The sequence below is a fragment of the Volvox carteri genome, assembly GCF_000143455.1.
Source record: "Volvox carteri f. nagariensis unplaced genomic scaffold VOLCAscaffold_70, whole genome shotgun sequence".
Lineage (NCBI taxonomy): Eukaryota > Viridiplantae > Chlorophyta > Chlorophyceae > Chlamydomonadales > Volvocaceae > Volvox > Volvox carteri.
The window spans coordinates 585,216-600,113 of NW_003307613.1; the positions used below are offsets into that span (position 1 = coordinate 585,216).

Consider the following 14,898-nt stretch of genomic DNA (forward strand, 5'->3'; position numbering starts at 1 on the left):
GTGGCGGAATTACGGCCCCATGGACGAGTGGCGTACGGCAACCGCCATGACCCCAGCTGCCGCCTACACCCGGGCCGCCCACGCGCCGCTGCTGCTGCGCGGCCTGCCCGCGGAGTACCGGGGCCCGGCCTCCTGGGTGGGGCCACCGCCGCGGCAACTTCTAGACAACTACATGGCGGCGCACAGCCCCGCTGCCGCCATCACCTCCCTGGAGCTTGTCGTACCAGATGTGGATTTGCCGGGGGAGGGGCTGGCGGAGCTGGCGGGTACCAACTTCTTAGGGCTGCCGTACAAGGTCACAGCGGGTGGGTGTCGTGGCGTATTGGCATGGCTATGAAAGCTGGGGGGTGCGAGGCGGGGCCTCCCTTAGGGGGTTCTGATGTGGGGGCCAGGCGGGGCAGTTACTCAAACTTTCAATTAGGTGGGCTGGTGCTTGTAGTAGGTTTTCGTGCGTCCATCCGTCCATCCGTCCGTCCATCCATCCGTCCATCCAGGCCGACCCCCGGCCCTGGACACCGGCACTTCGTCTCCCCCTCTCTCGCTCATGATCCCCCCGACCCCCCCCCCCCCTTCCCACCCCCCGGCCCCAGGTCCGGGCCCGCTGGATATCGTGTCCCAGCAGGTGGCGCTGTCCGCCCTCCTCGAACTGCAGAGCCTGGATGCGGCGTGTCTGGGAGGCACTGTGACCGCGGAGCAGCTGACGGGGCAGCAGCAGCCGCAGCAGCAGCCGCCAACACCTTCAGCACCAACACAGCAGCAGCAGCCTCAGCCGGGAGCAGCGACACGGCCCGGTAGGACGGGGGGGAAAGACGAACCACACACGATTGATAGGACGGGGGGGACCGGGGACTGTGTTCTGGGTGTGGTTGCTGTTTGTTGCATTGCGCTGCCTTGAGCGGCTGTCAACCCTGGGGGTGGGCGGGGCTGGGAGGGGCTGGGCGGGGCTGGGTGGGGCTGGGCGGGGCTGGGTGGGGCTGGGAAGGGCTGGGAGGGGCTGGGAGGGGCGGGGAGGGGCTGGGAGGGGCACCCTCATGCCGCCTAACCCCACCCCACCCCACCACCTGCTGACATCGCCCCTCTTTCCCTGGTTTGGTATACGGCGGCAGCAGCAGCAGCAGCAGTACCTGCGGCACCCACCCAGGGGGAGGGAGCCACAGCGGAGGCGGTGGGGGAGGTGGAGGTGCTGGATCCGGGGTTGGCACATGCACGGCAACCACAAGAGGGGTCCATGGTCAAGGTATGGCATATGTGTGAGCATTGCAGTTCGATGGAGCTCGGGGCACGGGACCATTGTAAGCCCCATGCGGAGGGTACGGCGCGGTCTTCTACAAAGCTCTTCTCCCCGGCATCGCCACCAGGAAGCGCAATCTGCTGCTGATGTCCCACTCATTCGGGGTCACCGCCCCTGCCTACCCACCACTACCACCACCACAACCCATCCAATCTCAGCCGTCTGCCGGTTATGTGGTGTTGGATTCACACTGACACTTGCTTTCGTTCCGCCATTTTTTGCTCCTCCTAACAACCACCAACTACCAACCGCGAGCTGCCAATCCGCCTCATCCCGCACTGCCCCAGATCGGCTACTACATCTCCCTGCCACCCTACCAACGGTCCTGGCGACCCACCGGCGGCAGTGGCTCAGGGGCCGCCGAGGGGGAGGAGGGGTCCGGGGCCGAGGTCGGGCAGCAGGGCGAGGGGGGCCCGACCGCACCACCGCCCCCGGGGGTGGGGGGTGGTTTGGTGTTGGAGCAGCACCCGGGTCTGACTCTGGCTGTGGGGTGTGCGGGAGCGCCCGCAGTCCCCCCCGAGCTGGATGCGGCGGTGCGGGCCCTGCGAGTGGGGGGACGAGCCAGATGCAGGCAGGTGGGGGGGGGGGCGGCTGGGAGGCAAGGGGTTTACGACGAAGCACAGACGATCGACGAAAAGGAAATACTATGGTCGGATACTCCAATAAGATAAGACCAATACTGGGGAGGACAGGTAAGATACGGACCCCTAGTGACCCCTGGGTTTGTAGTCGTCACGGCAACGTAGGCAGCAGGCAAATGGATTTTGATGCGAAAAAGCAGCTGCTGCCGAGTCCAAAGAAGGAACAACGAAAAGGCTACCTAGCCGCTGAGACGAATAGAAAGAGTGATAAAAGAAAGCAGAATGCAAACGAAGCGGTAGAGGTGAAAAGGGCAGGGCAGGGCAGGGCAGGGCAGGGCAGGGCAGGGCAGGGCAGGGCAGGGCAGGGCAGGGCAGGGCAGGGCAGGGCAGGGCAGGGCAGGGCAGGGCAGGGCAGGGCAGGGCAGGGCAGGGCAGGGCAGGGCAGGGCAGGGCAGGGCAGGGCAGGGCAGGGCAGGGCAGGGGAGGGCAGGGGAGGGCAGGGGAGGGCAGGGGAGGGCAGGGGAGGGCAGGGGAGGGCAGGGGAGGGCAGGGGAGGGCAGTCCTCCCCCCTTTGCCTTTTGGTCAGTTCTTTCGGTTGCTACTATCTTGCTCTGGCAGCAGCTTCAATCGCGTACGGTTCGTCTTTCCCCCCTTTGCCTTCCCCGCAGCGGCCCCCGTGCTCTTCGCCCCGCCCGCCTGGCTGAGGGTTCCCCCACCCCACCCCACCCCACTCCACCCGACCCCAGGTCCAGCAATCCGCTTCCACCTCGTGAGCTGCACAACCCTTGACGGCGTTATCACCCCCACCCTTGCCTTCCAACCCCCTTCAGGTTGTCCGTACCCGCCGAGGGATGTGACCCCCTGGGAGCCGGGTTCCCCCACCTGGACACATGTCTGGACCTCACACTGCTACATGCTACCCTGCCGGTGGTGGAGGGAAGGGGGGGCCCGGCGGGGGCCGGGTCGGGGCCGCCGCTGTTTACTCCGCCGCTGGGGCAGCAGAGGATGGAGGTGCGGTGGTTGTTGGGCCAGACACGTGGTGCTTTGGGTTCTTTTGCTTGTTGCGTCATCACATCACCCTCTGTCGTACGTATTGCCCACGTCCCCCTCTTTCCCTGGTCCAGCTGCATTATCCCCCTTCCCCCCCTCAGCCTCCCGCCCGCCCGCCCGCCCTGCCCACTCCCTGCCCCGGATGCGCCTCTCAGGCGGTTGCTGCGGCTCTCCGGCGGGAGGGTGTGGCCACCCTGGTGGATCTAGGTACGTGGGGTTTTGGGGGGGGCCGGGGGGGGGGGCGCTGGAGACCACCTCTACTAGACCACACAGATACACATGGACACACGCACGTACATATATGAAGTAGTGCCCCCACCCCTCTGTGTGCCTCTCTGGCCCTCCCTGCCGCACCAGGTTGTGGGGAGGGCAAGCTGGTGGAGGGGCTGCTACAGGGCCGGCATGGGGTGGACTGCGGGGGCCCCCTGGAGCGAGTAGTGGGGGTGGACATCAGCCGGGGGGCCCTCCAGGGGGCCGCCAGGAGGCTGGGCAAGATGAGGGCGGCGGCGGCGGCGCTGGAGGAGATGCCGGTGTCTGGGGAGGTGGGCGAGAGGGGGGGGGAGGGCTCGCCTGGGGGCCGGGAGCCGCTGTTTTTTCCTGTTGTATTTCCGTATTTGCAGCTTCACTTTGCACCTTTGCCTTTCCCCGGCAGCCGCCTTCAGTCGTCCTCTCCCCTGCTGTCCAGGAGTCCGTACCCCGGCCAGTCGAGGTGCTGTTATACCGGGGCAGTGCGCTGAGCCCCGCGCTGGCGAGGAGGGGGACGAGCAGGGCGAGGAGGAGGAAGACAGCGGCAGCAGCAGAGGCAGCAGGCGGTGGTGGAGTCAGCGGCGCCGACCCGTGGGTCAGCCTCCGGGGCTGTGATGCAGTGGCCATGGTGGAGGTGGTGGAGCATCTGGATCCAGAGCCACTACAGTGAGTGTACGGTATACGGCGTACGGTCTGTGATAGGCACCCGCACCCGCACATGCACGTGCGAAGGCGTCCTGACAGACAACGGTGTAAGAAGCGCGTCCTGGAATGGCGATCCCCTTCACCTCCACCCTTCACCCTTCGCACATGGACATGAAGCAGCACACACACACACCGCCCAGACGGTGAGGGTCACGCAGTACTCAAACGGGGGGTGCCGCCTTCCCGCAGCCATACACTTATTTGCTGCTCCTGCTTGCCGCACTCCCCTTCCCTTCCGCGGAGGCAGGGGCCACACGCCCTCCTCCGCACCCACCCGCACGGGCCAACTGGCGACCTGGTTGCGCTGTGCAGCTGACACCGGCAGTTGACAACAACCTATTCGAATTTCCACGTCTCCCTGTATCTCCCCCCTCCCCCCTCTTGCTGCTGCTCCCCACCCAGGCTCCTTGGTCCCTGTGTGTTGGGCGGTTTACGTCCCCGGCTGCTGCTGGTGACCACCCCCAACTGGGAGTACAACCTGGTCATGAGGACATGCGAACAGCTGGCAGCGGAGGCAGCAACAACAGCAGCAGCAGCCAATCGCCGCAAACCCAACTCGGCTGGGTCCCCCGCCCCCGTCCCCGTCCCCGCCGTCCCTGGAGCCCATTGGCCAGGTCCCCCGGGTCGCGACGGCCTGCCGCTGCGCTGCGGGGACCACCGGTTCGAGTGGACCCGGGGGGAGTTTCGGAGCTGGGCGGAGGGTCTGGCGGGGCGGTGGGGGTACGACGTGTGTTTCCGGGGTATTGGTCACGCCAACGACGAGGCGGGTGCGCTCATGTCCCCGGGTTACAAGGGCCCGGGGGACCCGGGTGAGGCCACCCAGATGGCCATATTTCGGCGTAAGGACGGCGAGCAGGAGGGGGAGCAGGGAGAGGGGGAGCAGGGAGAAGGGGGGGAGGGAGAAGGGGGGGAGGGAGAGGGGGAGGAAGGACAGGAGGGGGAAAGTTGGGAGTTGGTATGGGGTCCGGCTTTGGTGGCCGCCCCCAGGGAGGAGATGGAGGAGATGGAGGCGAAGGTGGAGGCGGCGGACGCCAGGTCGCAGGGTGAAGGAGGGGGTGGGGGCGGGGCTGAAGGGGGGGCCCAGATGCGAGTACGGCCGCTGTCGACGGTGATCCCGGCGGCGAAGGTGGAGGGGGCGGCGGTGTCCGGTGGCGTCAAGCGGACCGGCGGCGATGTGGCGGCGCGGGGCCTGCAGCGGGAGGTGGCCGCAGGTGGGAGCGGAGGAGGATGAGCGGCCTGAGAGGTTTCGGAGCTCCCGGTGGGGTCGGGACCAGGGCGGGCTGTTCGGCTCCCCCTTGCCCTTGCCCACCGGCATGATGCCGCTAGGTGAGGGGCCGCGGGGGAGTGAGAGAAAGGCGGCAAAGGGGGGGGACGGGCCGGTAGTCGTGGTGCGCGGTGCGACCTGACTCTTCAGGCTTCCCCCTCGGCGTTGGATCCCCCCAGCGTGAGGTGGAGTAGGGCTACCCCTCCTAACATCCCTCCTTCCGCCGATGGACCCTCCCGCCTGATTGGCAGGCAGCATCGCAGCTGGCAGCGGCGGAGGTAGCGCTCCAGAGGGCCCTATGGGACCACCGGCTAAGCGCCAGCGCCGAGCTGCGGGTGGGAATCCAGCCGGGGTGCGGGACGGCGGTGAACCCCCTGATCCAGACGCTGCCTCTGGCGACGTAGGGGACCCAGCAGCAGGGGGCGGTGGGCGGTGGGGGGTGCGGGGGGCGAGCGTGCAGCAGCAGCAGCCCTCCGTGGAGGACCCCCACCCGGACCCCCCTGGTGTGGACGTGTTTTGAAGTGCTGGCTGCCTCAGCTAACCAAAGCATGGACAGGAGCAGCAGCCGGCTGGCAGTTGGTCTTCTGGAGACATTCCTTTACACTGAGATTAGGGGGGGGTAGGGAGGGGGTGCGGCGCAGATGTGCACTTTGAGGGCAAAGGGGAAGGAGACGTTAGAGGGAGGGAGGGAGGTGGTGCTGTGGTTGATGAGGACCTCGCCGCCAGAGGGACCGCACATCTCCGGAAGGGAACGAGTACAGTACGGCGCCTGTCTTGGGGTCACCGGCTTTGTGCCGCTTGAGGTGTTGGGCCCGCTGGTTTAGTGCGGTGCGGCCCAAGCTGTTGTCCGCTATAGGGCGCTGTCCTCGTGGGCGCAGTTTCGTTTCTGTGTATGGCATTGGAGGATGTCACCTCGTGGTGCACGTTGTGGTCCACCAATGTGGAGGGACGGGTGGTTGTTACTGTTGCTGAAATTGTAAGGTTCTAGGTGCCCTGCCGAGTGGGGGCTCATCACGAAGAGGCAGCCGTTGTGTCCACAGCGGCATGCGGCTCCCGTGCGCCCCCGCATGAACTGAGATGCCTTAGGATTGGAGACCTCCCTAACGAATTCTTGGGAGCAGTAGCAGCCGTCGTAGATGCGGTAGGTGCCAATACGGTAACAGGATGTAACAAAGCAGCAGCAATAGCAGCGGCAGTAGCATGACCTTCATGTATGCGGACGGAAGTCGTTCTCACGCAACTTCAGCATAGAGTCCATACTTGGTGCATGTGAGTATGTTATATGTGCTTATGGATCTGGGTGGGCGGAATGGGAGGACAATCAAAGATCCGGACGAGGTCGCATTGATATGCAGAGGAAGACTTGAGAGAGCCATAGAGAACAGCAGAAAAGCCATCGTGGTCACTACATCTTACAGTGCTGCACAGCCGACTTTTATTTGGGGACTAGCACTAGTGGGCATTCCAAATATGCTACGACCCGGCCAGCGGTGTAAGGTTTTCCTTCGCCTTAGAATGGGGCTAGTGTAGCTATTGAAGCATCTCCATCGTTGAACTCGTTGAAAGATTGAGTAGTGTGTTCAAAAGGCGGAATTTGGCGGCATTTCTTTGAGTCAGGGCCTCTGCCAAGCTGGTAGACTTAGGAAACACGGTCGGCTAGGCACCACTGTCACCTGTGCATGGTGAAGGAATGCCGGATGAAGCCGGAACAACCAGTGGTGCACGCCAGCGCAGGAGTTCAGAAGAAGAGGGCAGGGAATGTGAGGAGATATTATGGCCTTCGGAGCGGTGGTGTGATGATGCAGGATAGGAGGTCGCATTAACGTGGCTGTCACTGATCCGAACCCTGCTGAGTTTTTTTTGCTGAGTAATACTTTCACTGAAGCCATTTCAGGTGCAAATGCAAATGAATGGCGCATTGCGCTGCTGAGAGGTCGCCGGATCGATACCCACTGGCTGTTGTCCAGAGAATGGGAGATCGGGATGAGGCACGGGTAGGACCGTAGCGAGAGAGTGTCGCTCATGGGGGGGTGTTGGAAATGATCGACACTCAAATACCAGTGAATGGTAACCACGGTAACAGGACCCAACGGGGGTCCGGCGCTTTGCTGGTCTTAACTGGTATTGAGCCCCGGTTAACGCTAGTAGCTTACATAGCTAGCGCGAAGAAGGCATGGGACGCCTGCAAGCAATTACAGTCGGACTTGTTTGGGAGTAGGACACGTTATCAGCGATTCTGAGCGGGCACACACTTTGATTGTTGGTTTGCCCAGCCGCTTCAGCATGGTAACGACATCCCTACTGGTGCGTGACGGCGATTCGGACGTGGCTATCGTCACCTCGAAGTTCTGGACTATCGAGATGGCAAGCGGTGGGTCTGGTAAGCCTACCGAGTCGGCAGCTTTTGCTTCTGTCGGCAGTTTTTCGTTTGGCGCCTCTGGTTCTGGTCTTGGGAATCGTGGCGCGGCCAGCGGCAGTTCTGGCGTCCCTCACAAAGAGGTGATTTGCTTCTATTGCAGCAAGCCTGGGCCCGGTGGGTCTAGCAAGGGATCAGTTTTCCCGAGGCAGATTGCGTTTGTAGCTTACAACAGTAAGCGTCTGAGGGATCCTGGTCGGATACGGGAGTGGAGGACAGTATCGTGTGAAGTACAAGGACGGCATCATCGCCGTGGTCTCCAACGTCCGTTTTGACGAATCTAATGTCGGCCGGCGGCATAACGCCAGGGATTCAGATGATGGGTCCGATGCCGACGAGGATTTCGCACTAATTTCTCTGGTGAGGGGTCGCTGCCTAGGGCTGGCGAATGGACATCAGGCAATACCGTGAGCGAGGGATCGCCGCATTTGTGTGGCGAGGGGGCGCTGGCTGGGGCTGGACCTCCCAGCAGTGTGAATTTGCAAGGAATACACACCCTGATGTGGAAATGCTGGGGGCTAGGTATTCAGTTAAGGAATGCAAACGTCCTGGCGAGTGGTGACGGAGTGTACCTGGTCGTAGTGCTACAGGCCGAGTCGTTGCTGCAATATCTGCTGGGATTCAGAGCCTAACTTGTATGCCGAAGCCATCTCAGGTGTGCATGCAGACGACTGGCGGCAGTGAGTGCCACGAAAATTCTGTATCCGGTTGACCCCGCTGGATAGCGTGGATTGCAGCAGGCGATCATATGCTACAACTACCAACAGACGGGCCGTATAGCTCGGAGTTGCAGAGAGCCGCAGCCTTACATGCAGAGAATGAGAGGTGGTCTTGGCGCCCGCACCCGCACGCGGCAGGTGGGGTAGCATGCCTCAACAGACAGGCGGTGGCGGCAGTGCAGTGATACCGTGTATTCTTTGCTGCAAGATAAGAGCAACTATTTTGGTGAAGGGGAATTGACTGACTCCGAAGCGGCTAATATTAGTGTACCTGAGTATGTTGAGGAAACGGTCCTCTCGCAACTCGTGATGTTGTCGACCAGGGGATTTGTCACCGTGTCTGCGCCGGACTACCGGGGAACATGGCAGCAGACTTGACACCATTTCCGTATCCATACCTGACTTGAGTGCAGAGTATCAGACTGTGGGAGATCTGTGGAGTGAGTGGACGGAAGGCATCCTACTGCCCAGGCGCCGGGGACGCCTTGCACCACTGAGCGTGCTGGAGCACAGGGATCTCCGGTCAGTGTGGAGGAGCGGGAAGGACATGATTAAGAACATAAACCTTCGGAAGACTGTTATCTACGCTCTTCACCGGCGGGTGTGTGGGCAGCCGCGAAACAAGGAGGATGTCGCGGCTGGAAGGCAGTATGAGCCTATGGACCTTGCGGCTGCGTGGGACGACCTGCAAACCACCTATGGGGGTGGGCCGTCCCGGCCGCTCAGTGTGAGCCACTTAGCCCGCTCCATCCGGGAGATGCCGCCCGCAACATATGAGGCGTACGCTTCGCAGGCTGGGCTGCAGCTCTTCCCCTGCTTGCGATGATTTCTGGCGGGGTGTGACTGGTTCCTGTTTTGGTTACCATGTAAATCCAGGTCTCTCCCCGGCTCCCGCGGCGTCAGACCCCGTGCCTTGCCATAATGACTCCAAACCCCGCGGTGCTGCCAGCAATCCGTGCTTCCTTCACATCGATAGGAATGATCAGCTCGGCGTACGAAACAGGCAAAGGGTGCTGAAGGAAAGTATGGGTGCGCGCCTCCCGCTGAGAAGTATATGTTCTAATCGGATTAACCGAAGATGCGCGCACGATTGGAGGTGCCTTGGGTGTTCTAGGTCTCTCGCGAAAACCACTCGCGGAAATTAATACTATACGTACAAGCTTCCATTTGGAACAATTTGAGACTGTTGGCGTTGACATTTCGGAGGGGCCTCAGGGGGGTCTCGCCCCTTTGCATAAGAAGCCGTACGCATCGCCTCGCATCCCGCAATTTGTTTTGCAAGCAGCCATAACATTTGTGGCAAGATACGCGGTTATCAAAGTTGGTCTCATTATGGTTTCGTGGCTTGCGAACACATGGCCGCAGTAATCCGCTGGAAGTATAAAGTATATAGGAGTGCGCCTAGTGGGGAGGAAGTGCCTATGGGGTGCGAGGGCGTGGGCGGTCTGCGGTGTGGATACTTGATAATGACCGAGGCCTCCCACCCTGAAGCTTGAATAATTGGTACAAGGGAAACAATCTTCTCTCAGCGTAATCCGCCTTATTGGGTTTAATCGGCTGATGCCTTAGTTACAGTGCACACGTCGGCTAAGGGAGTGCACGTTGCCCAGGGTAACAACGTCATACTCAAAGGTTGGACATTCCCGACCAGCACATCGGGTTGGTGAGGGGATGCCTTTGCGCCAGCTGTTATGCACCCAGTTACATCCGTTAATCGACTTGAAATTTTCTACAACTATGTTTTACAACGTGTGTGGAAAATGGGAAACATGGAATTTTGCGTTCAAATTGCATTATGTGCAAACTGGTTAGCGCAGTCAGCGTACGGCTCCATCGGCCATGATTCGTTGTGCCGATCCGCAGGACAAAAAGTGTCCCAAATCAGTCCAAGGTTGAACGCGGCGCGCACCTTAAGTGCAAGAACAGGCTAGATTATAAGCTAGGTGTTTGTGCGTAGAAAGGTCACAAACACAGCGTAGAAGTTGCAGCAGGGTGCGACCTGTTACTGCGCGTGTTCGCAACCTCAGCATTAGTCCTGGCGTCCAAAGGCCTACTACGTCAGCGAACAATTACACACATATAAAACGCTGTCCTGAAGACAGGGAAGTCGGCATCGCAGCCTTAAGTTACTACTGTCCTGACGAGGATTCTGACAACGGTCGGACACTGGAGCCTACTGTTTCCTTGCGTTGCCAGACAGTTTGCTCAAAATGCGTAACGTCAGCACTTTTCGCCAGTCGCGGGCCAGCGTCGTGCCAAGCCGGGTCACCAACTGCCGCCGGGAGGTGCGCATGGCTGTCAGTACTCCTAGCTCAAGCAGGTCCAACTCGAGTGCGGTCAGTGCGCTTTCGATTACAGCCAGCGCAGCTGCCAGCGCGCTTTTAGCCAAGGTGGCAGCTCTGCTGGCAGCGGGTGCACCCGGGGCGCTTCCCGCCGTGCTGCACATGTCTTCACCAGCCTGCAAAGGAAGTGAGAAGGAGCATCATTGGACGTCGGCTTTTCAGGGTGCCCTCGCCGAAAAGGTGGGACTAAAGCTGGGTGGTGCGACTAAAGCCAGCATCCTCAACAGCGCCTGCCGACATCCTCATTGCCTTAACTTGCGCACAATTGTCGTTTGAGGTTTGACACATCACCTAACTAACAGACATTACCTAACTAACAGCTACTCTACAGTGAAGGTGGTGCAGTAGTTCAGCGGCGATAGCTGGTTTATTCGTGCTGTACCTTAAAACGCCTTATCCGATAGCGCATACCTTGCTTTAGGCACAATAGCTAAGATTTAGCTATCAGGGACTTATTTCTCCCGACGGCTTATAATTATTGCCGTTGCATTTTAACTCCCTGTTTCGCAGGTGGTTGTAGCCGCTGCTCCCTCGCCAGCCGCGCTCTCCGCCGTGTCCGCTATCTCATTACCGGGCGAATGGCGAATCATCTCGTCCGCCGCCGAGTGGTTTGACCTGCACAGCGAGGCCTCCTCAGCTGGTGCACTGCTCGCAACCGTCTTCATCTCCGACAACGCCGCCGTGGCACATGCAGCCCTCCTCGAGCGCCTGCACCAAAACTTTGGCACCGGCGTCGACGCACCCGTCCGCCTCGTCTTTGTCCGAATCAACGAAGGCTACGAGCAGCGTAACCGTGCGGCTGCTGCAGCTTGTGCCGCCTCCGGCACAGCCCCTGCCCTCGTCCGCGGTGCGGCCGACATCACTCTATCCCGTGTCGCCCACACCGCCGCCTTACACGGACTTGACGTGGCGCTGACATCTTTCCTTCCGGATGGGGTCCGGGCCTTCCCGTCGCTGCTGCTTACGGCAGGCCCGGTGGCGGCTGGGGCTGCAGCTGCCGGCGGCGACACCGCTGCTGCCCCGTGGTCCTGGCTGGCCGCTACTCGTGTCGGCGAGCTCACGCAGCTGGTGTCGGACTGGGCTTTCATCATTGACCTCCGCCGCCGCCGCCAGCGCGACCTCGTCCGACAGCAGATTCGGGCGGAGGAGGGCGTCACGGTGCCGCTGCCGGAGCCTGCCGGCTGGGATAAGGCCCCCCAGGTCCCTATGACGGCGAAGGCCGGGTCGCTGCGGCGCAGAGGCGGTTCGCCGGCGGTCCTCATCTCTGCCTAAGACCGGGACGGCGTGACGAGCTGCCGCTGCGGCGTTCAATCAGGCGCGTGCGTGTGCCGTGTTGGTCAGGTACAGGGAGCCGTGGCCCTTCCGCTTCGGAGGCTGTTTGGGTATTTTATAATGTGGGAGGTTTTGTTTCGTGCTTACCAGTGTCAACTAGCCTATGTGAGGAAGAGGGAGAAGAAATGTTACCGCGTTGTTTGGCCTGTTTTGTTGTTGTTGTTGTGCAAGCTACTCGGTGGTGTTGTCCAGGGCGGAATATGCTGTGCTGTTTTGTGGTCAGTGTTGCGCAGCGCCGTCTCTCTACATAACGTACAGCGTGCTTCTGAGTGCGATACAGCTGCTACTGCTGCATGAGAGCGCGTCATTATATTGAGGGTGTGCTCTCGGGCTCCGCAGAGGGGGTTTGGACGTGCAGAAAGCACCGAGGCAGAGTTAGAAGTAGCTGCTGCGAATGTTGCTGAGGGGTGGTGGTGGGGGGGGAGGATACAAGAGGGGGAAAAGGAGTTGCTGAGCTGCGCGCGCTGCGCTTCCACGATACGCATTTTGGTGACGCGGAAGATTTCGAGAGGGCGTCTTTCCCCCCTTGTCATTTGCTTTCCCCCTACCCGGTGGTATTTGTTGCCATAGTTGAATGGTGCTGTGCATACAAGTTGGCGATTTAAGCCCGTGCGAATGTTTTCTGCCTCTGTTGTCAGTTGGAAGTCCGGCTGGAAGTGGTTGACGGCTAGTGGTGTTGGATGGGTGTTTCCCTCCTTGGTTGGGTTCCGAGGGTTTGATGTTGCTGGGCAGTGTTTGGGTTGGGACTGTGCAGCTGGCTGTTGGAGCCAATCTTGTATTTGGGCGACGGAGACTGGGGGACCTCCGCGGGGCAGAATACGTTGATGAGCTTGAATGGGTTGGCCGGGGTGTCAGGTGTAAGGCGGTGGCAGGGCATTATTTGCTTCAAGAAGGGCCGTCACAGCAACTATTGAGTTGTATTCCACCCATCCACCGGCCCATCCACATATGATTTCTTCTAAGTCCATCTATTCCACCCATCGGTTCATATGGCTCGACTTGGTGCACCTCCCAAATGCGAGGTGCGCAGAGGTTTTTTCGTGTGTCCTCTGCTTCTGCCAGTTTTGACATTTCTGTTGCATATCGTGTACAGCATGCCACGTCATTTTCATGCTTTCTGCCGTAGCTTTTTCGATCTCGAGGACCTCCGATGGGCTGCGAGGGTTCTGAAAGGTGTGCAGTGCGAAGTGCTGCTGGCACCCGCTTTCGGTTTTGGATTCCGGTTCTGTGCGCGGAGTTGGTGACCGGCGGCCATCTGGTTCAAGGAGTCAACGGGGGCCCCGTGTACATATCGAGGAGTCGCTGACCACGATGAACCAGGATGGTACGTGACAGCTGCTTGCTTTTGTTGGTTGTTGGCGTTCAGTGAAATTTTGCACCAGCTGTTCACCAGTGGTGATTTTGCGTGTTGGAACGATCGTTTCTGGGTAAGGGCTTGCTGTGGGTTTGCAATGCCGTACCTTGGAGTGTCGTTTTGCCATGAAGCACCAATCGAAGCCTCCAGTTTGACCTCCGTTGTCGTCTTTGTCGTCGTAGTTTCCCGATCCGCCGCTTCGCCTTGTTGAGCATCATCACAGTTGTCAATCGGTAAAAATCATAGAGAAGCAGAAAAATCTGAGCAAATTGTTTTTTTGTGCCGGAGGCGGACGGCTTAGCATATTCACGTTGACAGTTTGCCGTTGTACAGGAAATTGTAGCGCCTTGGTGACAAAGGCACCGTTCAACTTCCCAGATGCCGCAGTCTGCGCCCGTTTTTGTTGGGGCGCTTCTTGGTGGCGTGCTTGTATGAGCAATGCGAAGTGGACGTTTTCCTGCTCAGTCTTTATTCGTTTGTCAGCGGTCCTAATACGTCTTCTGCTTTCTGTTCGGGATCTATGTTGTCTTGGTAATCCCGGTCTGAAGTACGGCATTCCCTCACGGCCTCACGTCTGCCGGGGCTGGATTTTGACAGTGATGGAGTTAAATGATGGTGATGATGGGATGTTTGTTGTTCAGTAGGTAGCTAGGGTGGTTCTCCAAGGGAGTTCTTTCTGCGTTGGGGGCATTTATGTCTTTTTATACTGTGATGTTGTGATGGTTTTCTTTGGGGTTTTCTTTTGCTCGGGGTAAGGTGCTCCAGCTGCGAGTGCTCTTGTACACTTGCTTGCCAACACAATTAATCCAGCTGATCCTCCCCTGCTTTGCAAAGCGTTATCCAGAATGTGATTTTTTATGCGGCTGTCCCTCTGCCGTGCCACCTTATGATCTAATGAAATAAAAATCGGACGGGGTGGGTGCTTGCGGAGGCCTTTTCGCCCACTCGTTGCGTAAGGAAAACGCATGTTTAAAAATATTATCTTTTATGAGCTGACTGTTAAAATTTTTGTTGGCATGTTTGGAGCCATTTTTGTTTGCTGCACCAGTACGGAAGGATTAGGTTTGTTGGGAAGGAGTTTGGTTTGGAGACGCGCAGCTGTCAATCCTCTACTGGAATTTTTTGAGGAGTGTGGATTAGAGCTGTAATTATAGGCAGTTCTTTTGTTGATGTGGACTTCTTGTGTAGCCGGTGAAGTTGACTAGACATTACATGTTGCTGTGCCAAACAAACGTGTAGTGAATATGGGATGATGGCTATACAGTTGCTATGTGTTCTGTTTTAGACGCTTTGGCGATTACTGTGTCTGTGTGAATAAGTTAGATCTTGAGGGGCATTAGCCACCAAAGACAGATACGAGCAACAACCAACAAGCAGATACGAGCGAGGAGGAGGTGATCACGTAACAATCTGTAAGCTAAAGAGAGTGATGGTAAATAGGGGGGTCCTTGTGAAGCAGCTGGCCGCGTTTCCAAAGCACGTATGGTGTTGGATTGTAAGGTGCCCAAGTACGTTTGCGAGGAAGAGAATGTGGCCAGGCTGGAGAGGAAAGTGCAGTGGCATATTGGAATGTGAGATTAGCGTAAGCGAGTTACAGG

General features: G+C 59.3%; 2 protein-coding genes across 2 annotated transcripts in view; both read left to right on the top strand.

Moving 5' to 3' along the window:
• VOLCADRAFT_98326 (uncharacterized protein) overlaps positions 1–9,098 on the top strand; it is a gene marked incomplete at both ends in the record, with an annotated part of 13,995 nt that extends 4,897 nt beyond the window's left edge. The window contains 12 exons of the mRNA XM_002957175.1: positions 57–305; positions 591–791; positions 1,107–1,237; positions 1,579–1,866; positions 2,619–2,641; positions 2,703–2,883; positions 3,078–3,129; positions 3,280–3,464; positions 3,608–3,834; positions 4,276–5,084; positions 5,389–5,562; positions 8,596–9,098. Of these exons, the coding sequence (XP_002957221.1) occupies positions 57–305; positions 591–791; positions 1,107–1,237; positions 1,579–1,866; positions 2,619–2,641; positions 2,703–2,883; positions 3,078–3,129; positions 3,280–3,464; positions 3,608–3,834; positions 4,276–5,084; positions 5,389–5,562; positions 8,596–9,098 (3,023 nt within the window). The remainder of the gene's footprint in view (positions 1–56; positions 306–590; positions 792–1,106; positions 1,238–1,578; positions 1,867–2,618; positions 2,642–2,702; positions 2,884–3,077; positions 3,130–3,279; positions 3,465–3,607; positions 3,835–4,275; positions 5,085–5,388; positions 5,563–8,595) is intronic.
• A 1,384-nt stretch (positions 9,099–10,482) lies between these two features.
• Positions 10,483–11,886, top strand: VOLCADRAFT_98327 (low-CO2-inducible protein; the record flags this gene model as incomplete). Its single annotated transcript, XM_002957176.1, has 2 exons — positions 10,483–10,794; positions 11,125–11,886. The coding sequence occupies 2 exons, from the start codon at positions 10,483–10,485 to the stop codon at positions 11,884–11,886; spliced, it is 1,074 nt and encodes a 357-aa protein (XP_002957222.1).
• Between the last annotated feature and the right edge of the window lie 3,012 nt (positions 11,887–14,898).